The 27921-nt window shown below is 39.3% G+C and overlaps 1 protein-coding gene across 2 annotated transcripts; it reads right to left on the minus strand.

Moving 5' to 3' along the window:
• Positions 1-79: 79 nt before the first annotated feature.
• Positions 80-27899, minus strand: wls (Wnt ligand secretion mediator). 2 transcript variants are annotated; one of them, XM_034702563.1, is made up of 12 exons: positions 25403-25754; positions 19003-19275; positions 13564-13688; positions 11487-11648; positions 10771-10907; positions 6646-6814; positions 6200-6297; positions 5450-5513; positions 4330-4473; positions 4088-4171; positions 3298-3466; positions 80-1032 (listed from the first exon to the last, which is right to left on the minus strand). In XM_034702563.1, the coding sequence occupies exons 1-12, from the start codon at positions 25506-25508 to the stop codon at positions 923-925; spliced, it is 1641 nt and encodes a 546-aa protein (XP_034558454.1). In that variant the 5' UTR covers positions 25509-25754; the 3' UTR covers positions 80-922. The 2 variants fall into 2 exon arrangements, with proteins under 2 accessions (XP_034558454.1, XP_034558455.1); XM_034702564.1 differs by lacking the exon at positions 25403-25754 and adding an exon at positions 27798-27899 and having other exon boundaries at positions 923-1032.
• Between the last annotated feature and the right edge of the window lie 22 nt (positions 27900-27921).

A 27921-nucleotide genomic window follows, 5' to 3' on the forward strand; every position in this document is an offset into this window, starting at 1 on the left:
TAGAACTACAAATATACACTTTTACATTAAAATATGGCCCCTTCGTTCCCAAACAAACATCACACAATACACACAAGTGTTAAGTAAAAGGCAGTTTTTTATTTAAATTAGCATAAAAAGCAAAAAAAAACTACAAACCATGTATAATAGGGTACAGTCAACTTCAAAGACATTGATGCATATACTTTATGAAGCTGAAAATGAGCACTTTATAAAAAATAGATATCTACATTGTAACATAATGAACATACAGTATGCATTTCCCAAAGTGGCTATGTGGTCTGTACATATCCCCCACAGTGATATAAAAAGATTAACAGCAGTATTCAACATGATCTACTTTCTATGAAATAATATGCATTTGACAAAAGCTCTTAAGGCCTTGGCTGGGTAGGTTATTTTGCAGAAAGTCAAAATAAGTGGCTAAATATACCCAAATATCTTGCTGCCTGTCTGTGACAAAAGCACCGGCCTATACAAAAGACATATTTTCACCTCACTGAATTTTAAAACTGGAGTGTAACTGCTGCCAAATGCAACTTCTGACCATTAAGATATGCCTCTCTTGACACTGTAATCTCTTTTTGGTGTCAAAAGCATTGTGCAATAACAAATTTACATAAGGTATGAAATGTGAGAAAAGAATTCCCTCATGAAATGAAAAGGACTGAGAGGAGTGTCGATAAGGTTCAGTCTGTAGAGGAACATTAAGGAACAGGGTTGAACAGGTGAGGGTTTGGTGCTGGAAAAAGATTATAACTGTGTGGGACAGGTAGGAACATGCAAAGGGGATTATTGACGCTGTCTAAGGGCCAGGGGACGTATAGATAGAGGCCTGTTTGATTACATATATAGGAGGGAGGGGATGATTGGAGCAGTAGGTAGCAGAGGGGCTTCTTGTTAAAGTCTTCCAGTGTGAAATCTACTCCTGGGCCTCTTTGCCGGTCATCTTGTAGACCTCTGTGGGGCCATCAACATGGGTGATGGTCGTAGTCAGCTGGATGTCCTCTCCACTGTTTGCTCCCATATCTCCTGCACACAGAAACAAAGTCATCAATACCAGGTAATACTACATTACACACAGCATACATTTGTTCTCATGTTCTTATATTAATGCAGGCAAAATCCCACTGTATATCACATAACATGACATAAAAACTTTGAGCTAGTGTAGACAGAAGAAAAGCTCAAGAGCTGATGAGGTAAATCAACAGAGACTGAAACTTGGAGAGAGCCACCCCTCCCATATAGATGGATTGGTTGACGCACTTCAGGGACAGCTTCCAGCACTTCAAACACTTCTTTTTCTCTCCATGTGTCACTGACGTCAGGAGATGGATGGATGGTTTTCATTACTTCCCTGCTCACCTCCCCCTCTCCCTTCCCCTTCTCCTCTTCACTGTGCCTCTCCTCTCTGTCTGGAAGGAAGCCTGGTGTCCATTAGAATCACCCTCTCGGGCCAAAGAGACCCTGCTTTTCCCCTGGGAATCTGGGTCCCTCTCAATCCCCCCTTCCCTCCCCCCCACTATTGCAAACGCAAACTTTGGATGAATAGACAGCTTTACAGCAGAGGACAGACACACAAACACAATCAGAGAGAGGTAAGAGCTTCTGGGACACTGATGGAATTTAACAATTTGATAGAGTGAGGAGGTTTGTTTATGCAACAACAAGAAACAACCTAGACTGAATTGACTGGAAGCTTACAGTCTAACTGTAATTAATCAAATAATGGTAGTTATGTGAATTAGAATCCTGATTGGGTGAGACTGGACCTCAACGCATAATTATTTTGGTCGCTACCCAAAGCTCATCACCACAGGTAATGGTAGGGATTAACTGGTAAATCAAAAGTTTTGCTTTCAGGCTCAGCCCCCTCCTCAGAACAAAAGTCTGGTACAACACTTGTAATACAGCTGATGCTGCACTGACACATTTGTCCACCCCACGATTCATTATGTTAAGTGCCATGTCATATTCATGTTTTGTGAGAGAGGGGTGCACTAATATTGGGGAAACGTTGTTTCTGCTGTTGTCTGTATCGAGTGTTGGAGTAAAGAAGTATGTTACATGTAAATTTGTCTTCGTAGTTATTATAGCTAACATTGGTAGCAGAGGATGGCTGCAAGAACAAAGTTCCACCACCTTTTGATGAGAAGAAGTCGTACGAAAGCTGGGAAAACAAGGTTGAAATTTTTGAGGCTAGTTACCAACTTGGAAAAGAAGAAGCAGGCATTGTCAGTCACCTTGACGCCAACAGGAAGAGCAAAGGACAGGATAGGGGAAGGATAACAGAATGACTAAACTTTTGACAAAATCAGACAGTGTTTTTAAAAGAGGAGAAAGATTGCAAGTACGAGGCATACACATAGTTTGTCTGGATAACAAGGGAAAATGGCGTCCCAATGGCAGATTACATCGTTTGATTTTAACTTTGACACAAATTATTCCCTAACTTATGAACAAAACATATATTTTATCTCCTACACTTGAGGCAAGGACCAACTCCTCGTTTTGAAAGAGCAATCCAGCATATTCCAGCAGAGAACCACTGCCTATGACGTTGCGTTATATCATGAATGTTGGAGGCATTTTACGACACGGCTAATTATCTGCACTGTTTGAGCACTAAACACAAGATTTTTTTTTTATCTTAGGAAATGTTAAAAATTAAAGCAGCTGCTAAAGAAGAACCTGAGTTTTCTGTCATCCTTGAAGTTTACATATGCTGTCTGTCATGACTGGATGTTGCTGTAAGGTCCAGATTAAAGTTGATGACCACATTGGTTACTTTTAAGAAACTAAAACTCTAAGAGCTTTATCCAGTAAACGTGGTAAAACTGGATCCTGTAAAATCGATGATGTCCCGAGCTGTCTGTTACCAACCCTATAACTTAGGAGGTTGTTTTGAGGGGAATACAGAAGAGAGTGAACAGACAGTGAGTTCAACCGGGAGTCCTTCTCCAGGGACAAGGAAGATGGCAGGGGTCCAGGGAACAAAAACTGGCAATAAATCCTCCTCTAAACAATTACTTTTCTCCACCTCAATTTATCTAAGAGTGACTTTGCTGGAAAGGCAATCTTGCAAGGGGAGCAGATCATGTCAAACAATTTACCAAACTTTTATTCACAGTTTTTTCATCCTGTTGGACATTCTTTTTGAAACTAATGCTTGTTAAAGTAGAGCTTTATGATACAAAGTTTCATAACCTACTACACCATAACAAACAGGGGCATTTATCTCTGACCATTCATCCACTTTATTTCTGTACAAAACTAGTAGAGATGTGTAGTTACCAGTGATGCACTGTCCACTTGACTGGTCATCTCCATAACGTTTGTGGGACGGTGCGTAGAGGAACATAATGGCAAAGACGTAAAGGTTCCACATCCCGTAGATACCGGTGAAGAAGGCACTGTTCACCTGCACTGTGTGGTCGCCCCAGTGCCAGTGGCCCTCATTCACCTGCACAGAGAAAGAAGAAACACATACCTTTTGTGTTACAGTTGGGCAAAGACACAAGAAAAATAGATTTTATAGTGAAATAGAAAACTCAACACTAAACACCATAGACTGTATAAAAAGCTGGACAACATGACGGCTCCCAAAAAGTGAAGCCAAAACATTTATGGTTCCACCTACTGAGAGGCTGCAGTAAAGGTCACAAAGCCCGCCTCCTCCATGTGTACAGATGGTTCATGGGTCTAAGCCTTCTGCCTTGACAGTTAGTTCTTATCATGCCACTTTCTGTCAAATTAAATCTAGGCTTTTGGAGCCAGCTTCATGTGAACACTTCATATTTTGATACTGGAGGTTGCCTCATGGTTGAAGTTGGCAGAAGGTCAATACCACAGCTCCACCAGCTGACCTCTACTGCCAATACTTTAGGTCCAGAAAGTCAGCACCTGCCCAAAATGTCAAAGGCCATCATGGGGGCTTATTCTGGCCTTTTTTTTCCTTTCTACAACAGGAGAAGGTGGAAACACGTCGTCCATCTTTATATACACTCAATATTTAAAACGCATTATGTGTGCAGCCCCAACTGCAAAGGGCATTACAACAGAGTTAAAATAACTGTTGCCTTACCTGACTGATGATGAAGAAGATAACAGTCATGGCAGCACAAGTCAAAGTGACCAGCATGAGGAACTTAAACCTGAAAATCAGGCCCTGAACAGCAATAAAGGAGACGTATTAGTACCAAACAATTCATTCAAAAGCATACTGTGTGTGTCAGATAACTCTTTTCATAATTACATTACTTCAATATTTTTGTATCGGCCTAAAGAATATTTCAGAACATAAGGCTGCCAAATGAAATCACACACCTCGTAGTGCAGACGTCTAGCCTTGGACATTGCAGGCAGGGACGTCCTCTTGCCGCTGATGTTGCGGAAGACTTGAAACACCATGAAGCAGAGGAAGAGGAAGTAGAGGCAAGCACAGATCCCTGCAACTATGATGAAGGCCATCTGAGGTAAAATCAGTCAAGGAAGTAACTAAAAGCTGTCCTTAAAAAGAGTAAGCCAGCAGAGCAGAGTGTTCATGTATGGAAAATGTTACAACTAAACTAAATGTTTTCCACAAATAGACACCTAATTCAACAGCAAGTCAAGGGTGAATGGTATGTAGGATAAGCATGAATGACACTGGATGGTGACTTTAAGTATACTGCAGAAAGAACAATAAGGCTTTTAAGTAGAATGCATTAGATAAATACATGGTTTTATATATGTACATCTAAAAAATGACAAGCTAGATTTTACAAATTAAATAAGCAACTACATTTTTTTGATAAAATCTGAATTAAGACATATGCGCTTCAATGTGTCCCCCTAATAAAACCTTTCCACACTTGACTGCTGTGGGATGCACCGCAGGAACATATGAGAAGTGGGCCTTATAAAGATTTAATGACCCTGGTTAGTGACAGACACTGAACCAAATGTCTTCATCAAACCGCTGAGAGTCACGTACATTTGAAGACTTTTGCTTTTTGATGGGAAAAGATGAGTAAGGGAGGAAAATTTAAATGTAGAATATTTGAAAGCTGTTTTTGAAAGGTTATGCAGTTAAATCTGGCAGACATGTAATCACATCATCTTGAGACCCTGAGCCATGCTTTCACATATGGCATTACTGAATTATTTCTCATCCTATTAGTTAGCTTCCAGCTCACGGCCATCTCATAAAATGTCTGCAAGAAGCAACGCCCAAAGTAAAATGTACTGTTTTTGCTGTTGGCACAGTATCTGTAAAGACAATTTGTTCTAACAAGAGCAGACTATAAACATATCTATTGGCTGCTACACCGAAAAACCTACTCTGGCCATTTACATCCTCAAGAGGATTTTACTGCATTCAATTTGTCAGATGAGCTGTTTGCAGCGCTGATGGAATACTCTTGATCTGATATTCTTTAAGGAAACACAGTTTTAAAAAGGATACAGCCAGCTCCGTTCCTACATCAGATGCCCAGATGCTGTAGAAAGGGTTCGTCAGCTGGACCCCTCTGGTGACGCAAAATAAAACATTTATATGTTAACTGTTGTGAATGTTTCACAAAATTTGGTTAGAAGAAGAAAATCTACATAGGTTAAGCTTCAATCAATTTAACCCTCCCGTTATGTTCATTTCTCAGGAACAGCAATAATGTTCCTGGGTCAACTTGCCTCCATTAACTCCACTAACCATTTAAATCAATATTTAGTGCAATGGTGTTCTTTAATTCTCACTGATCATGGCTCAATGAGGATAACTCACTCATTTTTTAAGTGTGTGTTCATGATTGGGGTGAAATATGTCACACAGTTGCAAAGAAACAATTAGTATTTGACACTTCTGACCCCTTTTAGCCTCCCCTTTGACTGCTGGGTCAAGTTGGCCCACGAACAGTGTCTATGTAATATAAACATGCAGGGGGGGTTGCAAATATGTGAAATGAACGATTTTTATTTTATATGTTGATTACGCTAATTAAGCCAAGCAGAAGAAGTTTCATACTGAAAAATTACTTTTAACATTTTTATTTTTCATTTTTGAACTTTGAAATGGGTCACTCTAACCCAGAACATAACAGGAGGGTTAAACAAACATCCATTAATATTAAAGAGAGCATCATTACGTTTTCCACTGACATCTTTAACAGGTCTCTCTTTAGGTTCTAAATAGTCAACAGCAAATAAAACTGGGTCTCACCTCTCACACATGTCAAAGATAAAGAGGCAGAAGGATCCAAACACAATGGGTCCAACCTGCTTCCAGTAGACTGAGAAACGGTTCCTCTCTGTCTGGTCCTGAGAAAAAAAAAGGATAAACAGTCTTCAATAAGGGATAGACTATGCAACATATTGTACAACAAAGTCCTTCCTAATCAAAGGCTTACTATAAAAGGTAAAATGACCTTATGGATAAGTTTCAATGCTTCAATGTAGGCTTCTAAGGAGGACAAAAACACATGCTGGAGCTAATTCTTATTATTTTATTTAAAATCCAGTCTTTTTATATAATTCAATACCATTTACTGCTCTCCAAAAATGACCAGAAAGAGGCTGTTTAATTGCTGATTGCACATAAGTCAACAGGTTGTTCATAAAAATATCAAAAATGTCAAACAATAAGCCAAAAGGTCCCGAGTACAGTACCATGAGGTGCTCCCCACAGAAAATGATCCAGAAGGAGAGCAGCATGGAGTAGAAGATGCCCTGCCTGATGTCCCCAAAAAGCAGCATCCAGGTCCAGTTGAAGCCAACAGAGAACCACTCCACTGGGATGTTGATGAAGGTCATGGAGATACCCAAAGCGAGGATGACCCTGTGAGAGAAAAAAAAAAAGACTTAAAACTACAATTTTTCAACATCATTACCCACATCTCAGGGAAGGGCCGTGCAAATAAACAATCTCTCTCTCTGGGAAACTTAATACATTTATGTAAACAATGAACAGTGATGAAGTTAGGCAAGTTAGTGGCTCTTCCATAGAGATTAAATAAGCACTGATTATACAGGGAATGTGTTATTCTGTGTTTTTATCAGCTGTCTTGGAAAAAAAAAAGGTTCAAATACAAATTTTGGTGCATGACATTAAGCCACTGACTTTAATTAATGAAGTGTTGTTTTTTTTATCAATTAAGCCTAATTTATTATCAGGATATTCTTTAAAATCGGGTCACTTTTTTTTTTTTTTTTAAGTTATTTTTTGGGGCTTTTTTCCTTTATTTGATAGGACAGCTGAAAAGAGACAGCAAATGTCGGGAGAGAGCGGCGGAAGACATGCAGGAAATGTTCACGGCCGGGAATTGAACCGGCAACCCCTGTGACGAGGACTGTAGCCTCTGTATGTGGGGCGCTTAGACTGCTAGGCCACCAGCACCCCTAAAGTGCTGTGATTCTTAAATTAAAGCCGCAGTGTGTAATAATTAGCAGCACTTAGCATACCCCTGGAAATGGCATATAATATTTGTAAGTATGTTTAAATTTGTGTACAATCCCCTGAATGTAAAATGTCTTTTGTTTTTGTCAACTAATAATGAGCCTTTAACATGTAAATAGGAGCTGGTCCTTGGGGGCCACCTTGCACCATAGCATGGAACTGACAAACAAATAAACAAAAAATAGAACTTAAATAACAAAAAAACGATGCACCGGAGAGTAGTTGTTGTGCACAAAATGATTTGTATTATTTATTAAGTGTTTGATGGTAAAAACTTGACAAATGGAAGATCATACTTGTCATGCACCATGGCAGCTTCTTATCCTGGAAATCAACCATTGCTTCACCAATGGATGGGGTGAGTAGGTGAGCCTGATCGCTAGACATCGCTAAATATTTTAATTTTTACACACTGCATCTTTAAATATTGTAATGAATATAATTATTGATCTATATAGAATACATTATCTTAATATACATTTATTTTGTAAAGTAATATTTATGATAGGACAGCTGAAGAGAGACAAGAAACGTGGCGAGTAGAGAGTGGGAGAAGACATGCAGCAAATGGTCATGGCCAGTAATCGAATCGGCAACCTTTGCGATGTGGACTATAACCTCTGTATGTGGGGAGCTTAGACCGCTAGGCCACCAGCTTAGACCGCTAGGCCACCAGCGCCCCACTCTTGACTATATTTTTGCCATATTAAATAATGGATTATGCATGCATGTGTTTCAAGATACATTCTAACTCTTGGACACTTGATGTTTTAGTTTCAAATGGAAGAATTATCAAAAACAGAACAAAATATCAAATAATAAAAATGTGTTAAAAAGTGATGTCTGATCAAAATTTAGGGAGTTAAACTGATTTGCACCTACACTTTAGTCACCATCTTTTACACAGACAAAATCAATGTTTTAGTGCGGGGCTACATCTGACTTTGCTGAATCAGACTCATTAGTTCTTGGGACATTATTGATTAGATTTAGTTACAAACATGGCGTGTCCCCACTGACCTATCTGATTCTACATAATTTACTACCACTCCAAAGAGCCTCATTATTAAATCCAAGCTTCGTCAACCTTGAATTCAACACGTTCAGAGAGAAACAGATAAAAGCATTAAGCACTATCAGCCTACAGAGAGACAGGATAGAGCTGGTCTTCCAAGTGTCTGCAGCAGGTCTCTGCATGCCGCCAGCAGATGAAAGGAGGATTGTAAATAGACAGTCAAGAGGGCATAACAAAGGAAAGTGTGTCAGAGAGAAGGTGAGGGGAAAAAATTGTAGCAGATAAAGATAACATGAAAACGTGGGTGCAAAAGTATTGTGTGGATAATAGAAGTAACATAACACGGCTTCTGAGCTTATCCACCCCAGACAGCTTATTAGCGTTGTTCTAGAGGGCAAACAGAGTGAAAACACATTTGACTGGTATGCAGGGAATGTGTCCTGAGCACCATCAACACACACAGGAGAGCTGAGGCTTGTATCTATCCGTGTAAATGTGAAAAGTTTGGTTTGAAAATCTGTAAAGTTAAGGTGTTAAAAGGTCCAAAGGGAGCTTTTAGACCAGAAGTTTTGACTTGTGATAGCGGGAAAAAGCAAAGGTGTAATTAATAACATGAATCATGTCTGCATTCCATTTGGGTTAGCCTGTTCCTTTGCTTTACACAAGCTAACACAGACACATTTGATCAAATAGAGCCGTCATTTATGTCAGTACACAATGGATGTGTAAGTGTAACACATCGAGAGTTTATCTACATTTAAGTTCCCACTCACAGCCGTCCTCTAAGTTTAAAGATGTCTGAGTCTTCCCATACTGACACCTCTGTGGGTTAACATAGCAGGAGGCTCTGGTAAAGCTTTTACAGCATGAAAAAATCATCTGCTGTCCACAAATAGGGATTGAGTCGCACTTTCTGAAACCCTCCTGGTCATTTGGGAATAAGAGCCTTGAGCCGGAAAACAGAGAGAGAGAGAAGGGGAGAGACTGCGTGTGTGTGTGTGTGGGCGTCTAAGTGAGCTAGTGTTCATGGCCTCAATGTGTGTCTGCCGCATGTGTCGCTTCAGTGCTAGCTTGCAGATTTTGTAACGTGTTTCACGCTTGGCCAGGCACTTCCTGTGGCGCAGAACGCTGCCTCTTACTGATCTGTCTTCCCAGCACGGCAGGGGGTTAGACAAACACTGGGCGCTGAGCATGGCTTCAGCTTTCCTAAAGCATGGCATTCAAACTATCTGCTTCAGGCAGAACTACACACATTTGCTGCTCTAACCTTCATGGGGTTTAGTCAAGGAGTGAACACAGATGTTTAATGTTTTTGAATATATGTTCAGGAGAAATTCAAGTAAGAGGAAGGTCTCAATTTGTTTTGAAATCTTAATCCAAGAGGTTCTTGTCAGCATTTTCACAGATTTGTCAGATTAAACCTCCTTCCTGACAGTTTAACATGCATTCACAGTGCAGAGTGAGACCTGCTGATGGTCCTGGTTAAAAAATTCCTCCTCAGGCACTCAACGAACATTGCCGTCTGATGCTAGTGACCTACTCTACATACAGCATGCCTGATTTGTAAGTGTCATTAACATAGACTGTATATAAAATGGACAGCCTTGCTGCACCTTTTCCCATTGAATAGTTTTGAAGCCAAAATATCCCATTCCAGAACGCAAACATCTTTTTAATTTTCTGCAGCCAGAGTCTGTGCAGTAGAGAATTTCTGTGTTGCCACTGTAACGAGCTCCGCCTTACAGTGTCCCGTCCCGAGATCCTACGGAGTTTCTCTCTACGGCAGCTGTCGATCAAAGTGAATCCTGATGTAAAAGCCCAATTTTTAACCTCTAATAACTAATGAAAAATAAACTTTTCAGAAAAAAGAGGCCTTGAACACAAAACAGTCAAATAATAACTATATATCCCCACAGCATACAGATGTGAGAAACATTTGTACGATGTGTATTTATTTTTTTAAAGTTTGACCGCAGCCCCATTCAAATGAATGGAGGGAGACAGAGTTTTTGACCTATACTGCAGCCAGCCACTAGGGGGAAAAGCTTTTGTGAAAGCATCACTTCCAGCCGAGCGATCGGACGTCCATTTTTTTTTACAGTCTATGGTCATTAATAGTTGATACATACTTTACTCGACATACCAGTAGACACACTAACACCATTACTGTGTTCCTTCCTATAAGAATCATACACCATGAATGAAAGACTGAACTCTTACAAAGAGGCGTTATTCAAAAAGGTACAAGTCTTAAAAAAGTAATAATAATGATGCATACAACAAAAAGCAATAACACTCCTGAGTTATGATAGAGCTCTCTTACTTCTCCAGCAGCACAGGAGGTCTGCTCATTAGAGTGATCCGTCTCCAGTACCAGATCATGATGATGAGGATGCTGGGTGTGAGGAAGGTCTTCATGGCAAACCAAACTTTGGTGAAGCCCCCGTTCTGATGGATGCCCTAAGAGGAGACAAAGAATATCACTAGTGTCAATTACCGGTATTTCTGGCTTAAAGGCACTGTGATCAGTACTTAACTTTGTAAACTCTGATCTATCACTGTTAGTTAAAGTAACAGTCAGGTCACGATGTGTGCTCTAGTGTCTAATAAATGCCCGAAATAATGTAAATATGCACACAGTTTGACTCTTTTTGTCCTCAAAATGCATGCCACTAAATCCTGTATACAGCCTTTTTGCTCTTTTACCTTGTAAAGCCATGGTTGTACACTTTTTTCAGCCTCCAACAATACTTCACCAGAAAAGCAACATATTTTTGCTAATCCTGCTCCTGAATCAGCTATAAGTACAAAACATTATGTAAAAGAAAATTATCTAAAGAAATATATATTTTCCTGTTTTCTAAAGTGCTTCTCACTGTCAAATAGCTGAGTTCAAAACAAAGACACTGAAGAGTGGATGCAAAATATCAACTTTTTTTTAAAGAAAATCCAATCTGAACTCAGGCACAAAAATCAGTATAAAGTAACGTGTCACTGATAACCACATTTCCACTATGCAATCATGAAAAGTCAACTTACAACCAGACGAATATCCTTGATTTCTCCGATCCCCACATTAACCTTCTTCCGCTCGTTGACAGGCAGGCGGATGTTGAGCAGGTAGTACTTGTGGGCCACGCTGCCAACCTCCATAAAGGGCAGCAGATCGCACTCATAGTAACGACCCTCGTTTTCAAACGTCTGGTGAATAACAGAGCAACACACCACACATGGTTTAAATCACAGCTGTATGAGGATAAATGCTTTACTCCTGCAAGGCTAAATCAAGTCTGTGGCATTACAATGCCAAATCCCATAAAGTGGAGAAACTTTATAAAATACTGAAAAAAAATGATATTTTTGATTTGCAAATCATTTAAACATAATATTTAACTGAAAATAGTGCAAAGAATACAAAACAAACATTAAAACTTTAAAAGTTACTGACTTTTGAAAAATGTATGCTAATTTTAAATTTCATGCTAGCAACATGTTTCAGAAAAGTTGGAAAATGGACAACTAAAAACTGAAAAGGTTGTGTGACAAAAAAACATGGAATAACTTCTCACAACTAATGAGGTTAATATGCAACAGGTTAGTAACATGACTGAGATTAAAAAAATGCATTCCAGAGAGGTTGAGTCTCTCAGACTGAAAGAGAATAAGGTTCACCACTCTGAGAGAGACTGCGTGAGCAAATAGTTCAGCAATTTTAGAATAATGTTCTTGAGCGTAAAACTGAGAAAATCAAAGAAAATCTGAGTTTTTTTCAACTACAGGTCATGAAATCATTAAAAGTAGAAAAGGGACTAGGCAAAAAAAAAAACAATACTTGGACAACCGCAGGTGGCACTGCATTAAAAACAGACATGATAATATCACTTCCAAAAAACATCTGTGAACACAGTTTGTTGCTGCATCCACAAATGCAGGTTTAAACTGTACCATGCAGAGAGGAAACCATACATAAACATGATCCAGAAACTTATCAGGGCTCAAGCTCATTTAAGATCAACTGAGAGGAAGTGGAAAACTGTCCTGTCAAAGCCAGAATATCTGATGGTATATAAATGCATAAGTGCCCATATCATGGGTAGCTTACAGATCTAGGAAGGCTATTAATGCTGAACAATATACAGGTTTTTGGAGCAACGTATGCTGCCACTCAGGCATTGCCTTTTTCAGGGAAGACATTGTCTATTTCAGCAAAACAATGTCAAACCACATTTTGCACGCATTGCAACAGCAAGACTCCATAGTAGAGGTGTCAGGGTGCTAAACTGGCCTGCCTGTGGTACCAATTGGTCACCCATTGAAAACAATTGGTGCATTATTAAATGGAAAATGTGACAAAAGAGACTCCAAACTGTTGAGCATCTGAAATTGTATACAAGACAAGAATGGAACATTTCACTTTGTAAAAGTTTGAGAACCAAGGATTTGGGAGTGTTTAAAGAAGAGGTGACACAATACAACAGTAAACATGGTCCTGTCTCAACTTTTTTTAAACCAGTTGTTTGCATCAAATTTAAAATGTACATATTTTTTTCAGATTACAAAATGTTCCAACATTTAATTCAATTATTGTCATTGCACTATTTGAAATTAAAGATAGGGCTCAATTGATTTGCAAACCTTTAAAATCTGTTTTATGAACAGTTTACAGTGTCCCAATTGTTTTGGAATTGAGGTAGTATAAGGAATTCAAACAGTCTCCCACCTGCTGCATTACAATGCTAATGGACTTAAGATATAGACAACTACCACTCATAAATACAGAGTTCATCAGCAAACACTTGCAGTACCAGAAGAGTCACAAGACACATAAGAGGTATTAATAATTCAAGCTTGCATCGCTTAGCACAAAACAAGAGCTTAGTAATGTTATAAAATGGTAAAAAAAAAAAAAAAAACTTCAGATGAAAATGTGTGATGCAAAAGGCAAGTTATATTCTCAATTGAAAGCATACCAAATGTTTTAGTCATTTGTAGTCACAAATAAGCTGGACACACAGCTCACTCAAGACAAATACTAGGTTATAATGAAGAAGCAGCTTGCTGGATTCATTTATTAAGGTATTTAAAAAGTGTTATGTGATGAACGTTGTATACGCACCTTGGCAGTAGTGAAGTTGCAGTTAAGCTTCCTCTGTTCAATTGAATGCGCCATCTCCGTCCACTCTGCAAGTGTATCGTCTCTGTAAGCCAGGCCCACATCGATGGTGACCAGCGCTCCATCATCTGGGAAGAATTAACACAGCAGCAGTTATCTTCCACACGCCTCTGCAAATATCTGATGCACGTGTTTTTGTTCAAAAACACAGTGAATTTATGACAAGAAAAATGAAGAAAAATGCATTGAATCATAAAATAAGTATTTCAGTGACAGTTATACCCCCACTCTGCACATCACTGTTGGCTGTTATTATGCTAGTGACAGGATAAAATCAAGCCCTGATGACAGACAGCAGCAGCCTTTTAACTGTACAACCAGCACTGCTTGGACTAGTATGGAGGGGTTTCCAAACACAAACTGAAAACATTCAGTTCATTTCAAGTCGACACGTGTGTTTTGAAAAGAGGTAATATGATGATTTTTTGTTTTAAAATAGCTGAGCAGTTAAAGTTATTTTTTGTTAAATTAAGAAATATTCTTTCACTTGGCGTTTTTCCATCGCAGGGACTTTACCCCTGAACTACGGGCATTTCAACTGGAGGAACCAGGGTCTAAATTTAGTTCAGGGGTAGATAATCTCCCCCCTGAAAAGCCCCTGCTTGGTGGGTAGTGCTTTTCAAAAGGTCCTGGGATTTTGGGTTGAACGTAACGGTGTTTGTGGAGTTTGCACAGTTGTTGAAACACAGAAGGAGTTCCTGGGAATGCATACTAGTTTAGTTTTTTATCAAGATTTCAAAATATTATTTGATATAATTTTTTTTCTCTATACATCACTGGCCTGATTTGCACAATCGACCTGGGACTTTAGCCCGCAGGCGAAAAGCAAACAACAATGGGGACACAGGAACCTTTTAGTTCTGGGGAAAGTAGTTCTGGGGGCTAAAGGACCCCGAAATGCACCTTAGTATTTGGTTGATGTACTTTGAAACAGACAAGGCTAAATCATCTGTGTGTAAATATTTGATCCTGTCACTTAGAGTGAGCTTGAACCTGTGAAAGAATCCTGGTGGCCCAGATCTAGGTTAGGTCCTACTTGACAAAGTCCAACAAGACCTTGAGCTGGCCTCCAACAGACCAGCCCAATGATTCCAACAAAGACAACCAAAGCCAAGCTATTAAAACTGCATCTTTAGATCACATTACAAAGCAAAGTGTTCTCTCCTCCAGCCCTCCAGAGTGCCTCTTGTGCTGTTATGAAACAAGCTGGAATGAAGAGAAAGAAACCCAGTGGCCTGTGCTGCGAGACAGGAAAAAAAAAAAAGCAGAGGAGGGGTAGAGTGAACCAGATGAGAACTGGCAGCCGACTGTCTCTGCAGTGCCCTCCACTCTGTCATTGGTCGAGACAGACGCCCTCGAATGTCGGCTCACTTCATGCAAACATTCCTCTCTAGTCCAGCGGCCATCGCCACGGTGACTAAGCCTCCTCAACAGCTGTGTTATTGCTGGACCCCGGCCAGCCAAGGGGTGCCTGGTGCAGGCGTGGAGAGGGGCAGGTGGGTGGAGTGGGTAATAAGGGCGAAGCTCTTTCTCCTCTCTGAGAAGCACAGTGTTTCACAAATAAGGTAGTCAAGGAAGTGATGGCTCTGAGATCAACTGTCAGACTGTTGTACAACGGAGTCCGCCTACCTTTGGCCCAGAGTTTAGTGGTCAGGACTGAGACAGACAAATAGGCACCACTTTCTAAATTATTGAAGTTCTTGCTGCATTGTTATGTGAGTTTATTGAAGAAGTTTAAATCCAAATTCGATATTTACTCCATCCAAAGAACCTGACTCAGTTCAAAATTGTATCAAACCAGCTGCTGTCGGCTTAATGAACTGACATCATACTGTACTCCAGAGAAAGGTTCTTTATAATGGGAGGAGAATACCTTTAATGCTCAGGCTGATTTGGGGATCATTTATGGATGCTCTACCTCGACAAAGATGTGAGGAATGATGCTGGATTATGCTTTTATTTAAATTTTTTCCTTTTAAATTCTGGACTTGAACATTATGTTATTTTGTATCATACTGTTCTGTCAATTATATTGTACTTTTTGACAACAAAATAAATGTGTATGTAATGAGAACCAAACCAAACCAAGGGTTGGGGTGGGGGGGTATGTAGTTGTTTCTGTTCTCAAATTTTTCTTTTGTTCGGTATTTTATTGTTGTTGTTTGTTTGTTTTCTCTTTAATTTTCACTGTGAAGTTAGACTACACTTTTTTTTTTGCATTTATCCCCTTTATGCAATATTCTTAATATCGCCATTATCATACAATTTTTGACTTATTTATTTACATTATAATTTATAATACCGTTTGTGTCTTTATTTCCTTTATTTGCATAAAATGTAAAAAAAAAAAAAAAAATTAAATAAATAAAAAAAATGAGCACAAATGATTTCCTTTAACTGTAAGAAATAAAAATATCATTATAAAAAAAAATTAAAAACGGTTGCTGTTTGGCCTTTAACAAGGTAAAAATTTAAGGACGAGCACAACCTGTCACAGGAAAACAAAGGAAAAGCAAATATATATATTCAAATAAAGCAAGCATGTTGGCCCCCTACTTCTGTAGCTGGTCAGCATCCTCTACATTGGCTTGATTTGTACAGTACCTTGTGTAGCACACATTTATCAGAGATGAGTCTAAAAAGTTTTAGAATGAGTCTGTAGCATCTGGCAGAGAGATCTACTGGTCTGTGGTCAGAGCTGATTCACTGACTCCTCTGTCTGGCAGCCAGGCAATAAACAAAATACAGCCCCTGAACACATCCCGCTGGGGCCAAGAATGTGAGCAAGCAAACGATGCTGATGAGTATGCCGACATTGTGTTGAACTGTTTAGACAAGCCAAACCAAAAAAAGCTGGGTCATTTGAGATCACAACAACACTACATTGTGGTAGTAGCTCGTCACGATTAAAAGGCACTCTACTCCTAAGATAAGACTTTAAGATAAGTATTTATGGAGCTGATGCTGACATTAACATGCATAACTTTACATTTTAAGCCATGAAAGATGTGCCTTTTCCAGACACTCCTGGTATTCCAGTCACTTATTAGACTTTCCCATCATCCTCTCTAATCCCTTCTTTCAGGATCCTGAGCACCCTGCCAGGATACCAAACCCTGTCTTCTTGTAGATACCAGTTACCTCCCTCCTCCTCCTCCCTTTCCTCTCAGTCAAGAAGTGAGACGCTGTGTGTCTGTTCACTCTGGTGTAGACAGTGGAGGGGCTCAATGTGTTACAGTTGAAGTTTCTGGTGGGTTTTCTATTTTAATAACAGGAATCAGACTTCTAACAGATCCTGCAGACAAAAAAAAGGCTAAATCTTTAAACTAATGCTGCTCTAGAGGTAAGCTAACCACTAACGGAGCTCCTGAAACATTACTGTTATGCTAATTCAGGGTCTGTGAGTGACAAATTCCTGATCCAGCTCAGGCGACTGATGATCGTTGGACATGCTTCCACGTACTCTTACAGGTTTCCACATCAACTTCTCAAAGTGAACTTATCTCTCACCAGATCATTTGAAAGGCATTTTTGTTGCTAGCTATGACACATTGCATAGATTGTTAATAGTTGCAGGCTTGTTCTTTCAGCTTGTCTTTAAAGCTTTCTCCCTTTGTTGTCCCTGCTACTGTGTTGAATGCCACATTCGCTCTGCCTCTACCTCTACAGGCATGCTGGACTCAAGCGGCCACAGCTGCTACTACTACTATTCGTCTCATCACTATCATCGCTCTCTCTCTCTCTCTTGCTCTTTCTCTCTATTATTCTCCTCTACCTCTCTTTCCAACCCCAAATCAGTCAAGGCAGATGGCTGTCTAACAGGAGTCTGGTTCTGCTCAAGGTTTCTGACATTATAATGCATATTACATTATATTATATAATTATATTATGTTATATTACATTATTGTTTACTACAATTTACAGTCATATTATATACCCATATTTATTCATTATATTGCTTAATCTGTCATTACCAACCATAATAACACCATGTCAACCTGTAGCTACTGAAACATTTTTAATACTGCCTGTAATTACTGCTATTTAATCCATTTAACATTAGTATTTATCTAAATTCCATTTGTAACATTGTATATATCTAAATTGTATTCTATCTTTATTGATGTATTTTTATTTATACTTATTTTATTTTACTAATTGGAACCTTTTCTTGATTTTCCTTATGTCTGGGTTGCTGCAACAACTGAGTTTCCCCCCTGGGATCAATAAAGTTATATCTTATCTTAAAAGGAAGTTTTTCCATGCCCCTGTTACTTGCTAAATACTGTGAGGTGAAATGCTCATGGTGGATTAAGATACGATGGAGTCTTATCCCGTCTTGGTGTTGGGTCTTTTATAATAACTTAACATAGAGTAAGGTCTAAACCTGCTATGTTTGTAAAAGTGTCTTGAGATAATGCTTGTTTTGATTTGGTGCTATACAAATAAAGATTGATTGATTGACAGGTCTTAGAGTGGAGGTGAACCTCAAGACCCAAAGCTAAACCCACAGGTTTTTGTTTTTTTAAACATCCTGTTGCAAAGATCACATTGGACTTTTGATGATCCGCATGTTTGGTGAGTCTGTCTTGCACCTTCAAAATAGAAACAAAATGTAGAACACTGAATGCTGAAAGAGGCTAAGTTAAGATGATCTCACGTCTAAAGTATGTGTAGCATTTGGTTGCATTTCATTACTCAGAAGCATCAACAATGAAATGGTCTGAATTACATCTGCCCTTTCTTTATACCTGCCTCAGGGGTGTCTGACAAACCCGTCTACACAACAGCCCCAGGGTCTAAGCCTCTTTAGAGAGCAAACAGCAGGACATCCATCATGGTTTGCTGCATTTCATTGTAACCAGAATCTAATCTAGTGAAAAAAAGACACATTTCTCTGGGTTTCACCCTGATGGAGGCAATTTAAAAGAGAAGAAATAGTAAAATGGTGGATTGGGAATTTCCCAGTGCTAGAATGTATGGTGTGAGTGATAAGAAGGGACAAAGGATGTGAATATTTCAGTGGCTATCTCGGCCATACAGTTAGGCATGTTAAATATTGGTTCTCAGATGGGGAAGAAATATAAGGAGTGACAAGTTACAAACACAAAGAAAAAGGTAACATGCAGAACAAGAACTTGCATTCCCACACTTGAATTGCAGTTCATAAAATAGTTATTTGTTCTCCATCACCTCAATAACATTTGTGACTTTTCAGATTCTCTTAAAGCCAATCCCATGAAAGAACACCTCTTCCTAGCATGTTCACATAAGGTTAGACTTCCTCCTCTCTCCTGTCATGCAACCATGTCCTGGAAGAGAAACATGAGCTGTGTGTCCTCATCCTTCTTTTCAAACCCATAAGAAAGTTTCGACACTTACCAATCTGGTTGTACATCTTAAATGCGATGTCAAACTGCAGGATGACCAGCATAAACTGGAACCAGGGGCTCATCTCTTTGTTATTCATGGGAATATGAACTGCAAACACAATGTTGTTGGCCTCGATCTTCTTGGCCATGGCCTCGTCGAAGTTCTTAATCTTGTCACATTGGTTGGGACCCCAGGGCATGAACCATTTTGATTCCTGACGGTGCTTGATGTTGTCCACACATTTTGTGGCTAGGTAGTGGATTGCGGTGGTGGGGCTGGGAGCTGGTGAGAAAATACAAAGTTGGAGAGATGTTAGAGCAGGTGTCACATTGGATTACTTACTTAGAAATCAATCACACAAAATTAGAGATGTAACAGTGTCATCATTTTCACGGTATCACAAAAACAAAAGTTTCTAGATAACATCGTGGACCTGTGTTGGTGTGAAATAATAGGTCTACCAAGCAAAAAGTGTAGTTTTGTTTCAGATGCAGTAGAGCAGAGCAGAGGGAAGAAGAAACTACAGAGACCATTGTCCCATGTGTTCCCATCATCCTTTGCGCTCTGCTCACTGCCTTAGATCCAGTACAGCAAAACAGAAGACACCAGCATCAGTGGCGAGGGAGAAAAGTCGATTTTGAAATTGGGGAGGCTCCAGCAGCTTTTATTTCTGACATGTTGAAGCATTTCGATTTACTGGTGTCAAGAAATGAGAACAAAGAAGAGGTGACTGAAGAAAAAAAAAGAATATGCAGACACTGTCAGGCTGCAGTGAACCACACATCCAGGAATAATCCTAACCCCTGATACATTCAAGAAAATGTGAGGTAAAAAAAAATCTGCCAAGCCTAGAGACTCTAAATATTTAAAGGCTATTACATTTTTACTGGTTCGTTTTTGTTTAGAAGAATCAATTGACATATTAAAGCCAACCGTCTTTCCTTTTGCCTCCAATCACAAGCTGTTGCTTTCCCAGCACAAACAAGGCCTTACGATATGTCCAATGAGGGAGTGATTGTAAGTTCAGTTTTGTTTAAAATCCTGACGAAATAGGATCCTGATATGAAAACTGAAAACACTGGCTGTTGCTACTTCAAGCTTGTATTTTGCACTTTAAATTAATTCACCTATAGGATGTACTTAGGTCTCATACTCTGTCTCTATTCAATCATTGTTTAATAAATGGCTTTTTTTAAAGTCTTAATTTGTCTTTTTTTATATTGCAATAAATATCGTACAATGAACTTGTTTTCAAGGTCTCATCTAGAGATTAAACCATAGCTAGTCGTCATCTAGAGATTAAACCATAGCTAGTCGACACCAGAATGACTTCTGGGTTAAACGGGAAGGCCTGAAATGCAGATCATTGGTTGTGTCTTTAGCACAACCACGTCACACAAGTCAGAGCTGTAGTTGATGACGACTACGGCGGTTGTAAACAAGCACAGATGAAAGGCAACATCACAAAGTGACCGACCGGAGCGATGAATAAAAAACATACACAAGTAGACGTTAACCTGCAGGTGGGACTGAAGGCTAGTGCTGCTAGGTTTTCATATCATTACATCCCTATGCAAAAGGCTTAAGTTAATAATAAGTAAATAAATACTTGAGCTCTTCAAATCAGACTATGTAAAAAATTGTAAGTGGTTGGCTTTGAGCAAAATCCAGTTCAAACACTTTGACAATTACTTTTAGTAGCGTTAAGAAATGTTTGGTAGCAGAGCTCTCTCTCTTTGAAGTGTTGAGAATGGAAATTTCCCAAAAGCTTTCAGGCAACAATTACACTGTTTAGGCTTTAACATTCATTAGCCTGACAAGACTGGTGTTACTCACAGGACTTAAGTAGTGCTGAGGAAAAGATCTATCATTATCATGCTGACTAAAAAACCCTTTGGTCTCCTGTTGTAAAACCTGGAGGACTGATGTCAACGACATCATAAAGGTCTGAGAGTGGAGGTGAACCTCAAGAAACAAAGCTAAACCTACAGGTTTTTGTTTTTTAAACATCCTGTCGCAAAGATCACATGGGACTCTTGGTGATCCGCATGTTTGGTGAGTCTGTCAGACTGCGAGCTGGGATTTCCCCTCTTTTTTGTCAGGTATAAGAAACAACATGAGGTCAGTGTTTGTACAAGAAGAGACACCCTCTAATTAAAAAAACCTACACTGCCTTTAATGAGAACCACTGTTTTGCTTAATCAAATGTTTGGTGTTATAGCAAAAACTCAGCTGTTTTATAATATTTGAAAAAGACTAACTAAATAACAATATAAAAACACATACTTTTAATTTAACATCAAATATTATCAGGTGCTATTTTAAAAAATGTAATTGAGTGGATATCACAAAGGAATCACGATGTGCAAGTTGATCAGTATCATAAGGAAAAATAAGTGGATTATTCGATAAGACAATTGAAAGAAAGTTTATCTGCAACAATTTTGATAAAAAATTAATTGTTACTCAGTTTTTAAGCAAAACTGCCATGGTTTAAGACTTCTCAAATATAGGAGCTCACTGCTTTTCTTTGTTAGGACAGTATATAACATCTCTTTGGGTCATGGGCTTCTGATTAGACCAAATAGCAATTCAAGATGTCAAACTGGACTTTGGAAGATTACAAAATTAGCCACTAGATTAACTGATAATAAAAATAAGGGTTCATTATAACCTTCTGACAGAGGTATAAATAATATAAAAAAAACTGTCTTAGGTTTATAAGAGCAGATTGGGCTACATGCAAGGGGCATGGATAGTATTTGAAAACATGTATGCTTCCTCGAAACATCACCTCACATCACATAGCCATGTGTGTTGCGAGCAAAGATGCCCCAACTGTACAGAGTCAGAGTACCAGTGATGCTACTGCCGGCAATGACAGCAGATCCTCAAATCTGACCTTTACACAAAAACATACAACAACAAAAAAGAGCAAAAATGCAGCCAAACATGTATCATACATCATTCCTTCTGGATGTCTATTGAAAACATCTACATGGAATAAAATAAACCCAGTGCTCTGCAGACCTCAAAATGCCAAAACCCTAGAGTTTGAATGTGTGAAAGAAAAAATGCCCCTCATCACACGGGTAAGAAGCTCTGAATTACCTTCAAAACAAGTTCATTGATTTGAAGATGAACGTGCAGATGTTTCCAATCTGTTCAAGCAAACCAACCGAAGAAATACTTGAGTACTTAATGCGTAATGTTGTTAGTGATGATTGAAAGACTTGCTGTAATTACCTAAGTGTGTCTGTTGGGAATTACTGACTCATGGAAGTAAAGATTACGTTTTCAGATTCACCTAATGAAAAAAATTGTGAGGTATCTTACAAGATGAAAAGCTGTAATCACTGGTAAAGGTGTTTCCTTCAAGCACAAACCTTAGATACCTGTATGTTACTGCAAGAAAGCTGTTTCAGTGAGCAAGTAGAAGAAGAGTATCAGGAACAGAGTGTCCTTGTTACTTATCGTAACATCTTATCATATCTGTTCTCTCATAACAGGGCACTAAAAATGGACACTTTGGCTAACAGACACTCCACACAGTCTTATAACTCAGCCATATTTTCAACAAACCAGAAACTTGGCATGTGTGTTAATAAAGTAGTAAAATGAAGGGGGGGACAAAGACCTGTGGCAAATTGAAACCATAGACTGTATAATAAATGGATGTAGTATCCTTGACGTCACCCATCTGTTTCTGAAGCGCTGTTGTGAGGCCAATCGTCGGTGGGAGCCATATTGTAAATGCTGAACTCAACTTTACTGCTGTTGAGCTAGTGTGAGGTAAAGAGGCGGGCTTTGAGCCTCCTCGCCAACAGCTAGTGTTCGCACCAAGCGGCAACCTCAGGTCTCAAAATATGAAGCCCATGCGGATAGTTATAAACTGCAATTCATCTAGAATCCGCTTGAGGCTGGCTGCAGAAACACCAGAAACCACATACAAACCAATTCAAAAAAGACGATATTTGCAGCATTAATAAACATGTTTACAACCTGGTTCAAAAAACAGCTTGACTCTACGTAGCTAATTTCTCTATCGGCACACACTGTACAGGGGGTGAATTTTTTCCAACATGACGGTTCAGAAGATATTAAGATTACGAGTTTTTGCCCAGATAAGGACATGACTGACTTGACTCCCGGACGGGAACACATAGCTGTTGGCTAGAAGGCTCAAACCCCATCTCTTTACGTCACACTCTGCCTGGTTGAGTTCCACATTACCAATATGGCTGCCGCCATCAATTTGCTTCAAAACAGCGCTCAGGAACAGATGGGTGACATCACAGATACTACATCCATTATATATACAGTCTATGCTCTAAACATGTTTATTAATGCTGCAAAGATAGTCTTTTTTGAATTGGTGTGTATCCAATTTCCCTTAAGTTCCCTTTAAGAAAAAAAAACTATGTTTTGATTATACATTTTGGTTGCTCAATTTACATTTTGAGAATGTAGCCAAACAAAGAACTAGCAATATGACCAGAATAGAAATAACACTGCCAACTAGTGTTCAGTCAGGCTAATGCAGAGCCACACAGACACTCCAACACACACATATGTCACAGGGTGTACGCCACAACATAGAGTCAACATAGGAGAATACACCTAGCTTAAAAGCTTCACAAACATTCGTTTTATGAGACAATCTCTTCTCTAAAGGTTAACACAAACTGGGTAACTTACAGTGTCTACTGCAGTGTGTGGCTACTGCTGCAGCATCACATGCAGAAGGTGATGGTGAATTATCGTTAAAATGGAAGTCTCTGTCACTCTGATGTTGATAAAACATAACTTAACATAAGAAATGGATGATGACATGTAAGTAAGTCAATTGCTTTTATTTAAGTCAATGAGGTAGCATGTCGCCCCAACTTTGTTTTCCGTATATCACGATATCGTTATCGTGCATTGTTTTGGCCACAATAATAATGAGGTGAAAATGTGATAATGTGACAGTGTTAACTATCACAAATTAACCTTTAACTGTGAATGTATGTTAGTGTGTAATAAAATAGAAACAGAGTGATAAAGATGACACACTAAGCCAAATTGAACCCAGTTATTTGGAACCCCTTGTAGTTCAATTACATAGTGACCCTGTGAGTCCATCGGCACACCAGCTCCTCACAGTGTGTCCAGAATAATGGTCGTCCCCCTCAGCCTGCTGACCCCATGCCGTGTCCCCGGGCTTGTTGGGAAACAAGGGGAGAAAAAACCTTTTCTACTCAATTACCCCTGCTGCCCTCGGCCACCGAGCAAACACAAAGGAATCTGGCTTCATTAAAACCATCTCAGCCAGGAACGAAACCAAACCAGCTAATTTATCACCACCAGCCATGTAGTGAGGGAGAGGGACTGCAGAGACACACTGGTGGATGGTTTCCAGATTCAGCCCCAAGGACACATTTTACGTGGACTCAATTCATAACAACTGTGTGTGTGTGTGTGTGTGTGTGTGTGTGTGTGTGTGTGTGTGTGTCTGTGTGTCTGTGTGTGTGTGTGTGTGTGTGTGTGTGTGTGGGTGGATTTGAAGAAACTTGACAGCAACTCCAATACAGTCCTCACAGAAACATGCAACTTTGACAGCTGTGTGCACTTGTGTATGTGTATGTGTGTGTACGTGTATGTGTATGTGTATGTGTATGTGTATGTGTGTGTGTGTGTGTGTCTGTCTGTCTGTCTGTCTGTCTGTATGTCTGTCTTGATGCAAATGAAACAAGGGTAAGAGGGGAGAGAAGAAAACATGAATGCTGTGCCCGCCAGGCGATAGGGATTTGGGGAGAACGGGAGGAAGGAAGAGGAAGGAGTGAAAGAGAGGTAGAGATGCTGCCTAGGGCCCCACACAACAGACAGACATTATATGAGAGGTGGGGGTGAGGAGAGGGAGAAGGAGAAGGAGAAGGGGAGGGAAAATGGGTTGGAGGAACATTCGAGTTTGTATCTTGGACGTGAAAAAAAGCACAAAAAAAGGCGGAATGTATACCAGTAGGTTAGGTTAGTGTTGAAAATGAGGGAAAAGTGCAGTGCCCTCTGTTATTTTTAGCCGAGATAAATGGAGCCAACAGTCGTGGCATGCAGACACCTTGATACAAAGCAGTGATTTAGCCGACGTACACCTCGGAAGCTTTTGTGCCAAAGTGACTCTTCCAAAAGCGCCGCATTGTTTGTGAACGACTCGGTCAAACCCAGGTGCTGAAATGCAGCAAAAAGTTCGCGTTTAATGTGAATTCTGACCGACTGGAAGACGTGTAAGTGAAAGCACAGAGGACGAAGAGCACAAGTAAAAACTTTGTGCTCAATCGTGGACGTTTCGAGACGTTTACGCATGATTTTCAACAGGAACGCGCGCAGCAAGGCAAACTAAACAGAATATAAAGGTGAGGGATACACTTACCAATTAAACCTCCGACCATGAAGGCAAACGCCTGGAACAAAAGCAGAGTAACTCCCACTATCACCAACTTTCTGGTGCTCATATTTTCAATAATAGCCCCCGCCATTGCGAAGGAAAGGTTGGGGGTGAAAAAAATCACACCGAGCGAGAAACAAACAATAATGTGGTGGAAAAGAGACTAAAACGTTGCATCCACGGCAAGTAGGAAGACAAGCTGGGCCCCCTCCACTGCTCTGCTCCTGCCTTTCAACTTCGAAGGAGGAAAGAAAAAAAAAAAAAGGATCACATGACCGAATAGCACTCAGCTTTATCCCCGAACAGCCAACACCAGACGGGGAAAGATCTGTGGAGCGCCACCGCATTGCAATAGAGGCTGGTAATGCAGGTTACCGTGCCATTGAATGCCTGTAATAGCGCCCCTGTTGTGCGGGGAAGCTTGGAAGCCTACTGGGCTATTTAAAGGAAGGTTTTAGAGGTCCCATCTCATGTTTAGTGCCCAATAACCATCAACACATAATTTTTCATATTCTATTTGTATTTCTCATGAACAAAAGATGGTACAAGTCCACTTAACATTTATTTTTCTTATATTAACTACTTTGATGTTATGGTTTAAAGAACGTTTGCATATTGCTATTCAACACTAAAATATTGATTGAAAAAGACGTTGAAAGAAATTGAAAAAGTACTATATCCCATGATATAGGCTACTTTTTAAAGAATACATGATAAAAAGTACCACATGAAGCCCTCATGAATATGAGTATGCTTTAGAGCAGGGGTGTCAAACTAATTTCAGTTCAGGGGCCACATGCAGCCCAAGGTGATCTGAAGGACCAGTAAAATTATAACACAATAACCTATAAATAATGACAACTCTAAATTGTCCCCTTATTTTTTAGTGCAAAAAAGTACATTCTGAAAATGTCCACATTTAATAAACTATATTTTTATAAAAACAGCTGTTGTATTTTTTGTCATGATGAGTCTCTAGTGGGGCCAAATATTATATTCTTTAAGCACTGAAACCTGCTGTGAACACACCAAACACACAGGTTTCCCATTCACCTGACTCAGACTGAAATGAAAAACAGATAGATTACAATAATGAAAAGAAGGTAAACTTGACTATTGTGGACGCATGCACATATGGTAAGCATGCGCACAATATGTGGCTCCTTCCGAAGATTCTGGATCAACAGCTCCTTCTGTGACAAAGTTACAAATTCATAAACTTTAGTGTTCTGAAAAGTCTTTATGAATTTCAACCGGATTATGCAAACAGCAAGTAATCTTTCCCTCACTCAGCACTTTGATTTTATGCGACACCCAGAGGACAAATTTGAAATAGTAGTTACTTTTATTGAACATTTGCAGTTAAGGTGTTCTCTGTAATTTTTTCACTTTGCTGAGTCATCCGGTGGGCAGAATTGGAGCCACTGGCGGGCCGGTTTTGGCCCCCGGACCATATGTTTGACACCCCTGATTATATAGATATAGACTGATTTACCGCTTGGGCCGTTTAATTGGCCTATACCTGTGTTCACGAGGCCGTCTAAAATAATATACAATTAATGTCTGCAGCTTAGTCAGTGTGGCTGCTGGTGAACTGTTATCATCCCCCAAAATAATAACAGGTTTGTCTTTTCCTGACTGACAGCAAATCAAATCTAAGACAGTTATTGGCGTGTTTAGTGTAATGGATGGTATTATTATTAAATAGTTGCATTTTATCAAATGCAAAAAACCAATGATATCAGTATTATTTATAGGCCAATGTGCTGCCTAATTTTCACTATGGGCATTGGCTGTTTAAAACTGGTATCAGGCAACCATCAATACATTTTATTTAGATTTTCCCTTTGAGTTGCAACTAAGACGTGAATTATATAAAAATAAAGAAGTAACCCCAAAGTCCTAAATAGTGTACCTGAGTAAATGTACTTTTTTCTATTTTACACATCAGTTTAAGATGTCCTTTAGTTCCAGCACATTTACAAATATCAAACAGATGAAAAACAAGAAACAAAAGTTGCCATGTTGTCAAGGAACAGACATTCAGCTACATTCAAATTTAAATCTTAAGCCTTCTTGGCCACATTCAAAAGCTGAGGAATCAACTTCACTGCCAATTGACCAAACAAACTCTTTGTAGGATCCATTAAATAGTTGCTTCAGAGCTTTCAGTCAGGCGTCTTTATAATCAGGTTCTGTTCTTCTAGTTGTTATAGGTATGTCTTCTTCATGACTGATATGTGTCATGGTTTTAAAAAAAAACCTCAACAAAAAGCTGGATTTATCTCATTAGAAAATGATTTAAAAATGTTCCCCAAACTAATCAGTTTCAGGTAGATTTTTGTAATATAACAGCATATTAAGTTATATGTTGTCTTACTTTTTAGTTCTCTGAAGTTTTTGTTATAAGTCTTTCATATTGTCTCAAACTTTCTTGGAGTATAGATGTTTCATCCTGTGCCTTTGGCCAAGCACACAAAATTAACTCATTGAAGCTATTGTTC

This window comes from Notolabrus celidotus, chromosome 15 (genome assembly GCF_009762535.1).
Source record: "Notolabrus celidotus isolate fNotCel1 chromosome 15, fNotCel1.pri, whole genome shotgun sequence".
NCBI lineage: Eukaryota > Metazoa > Chordata > Actinopteri > Labriformes > Labridae > Notolabrus > Notolabrus celidotus.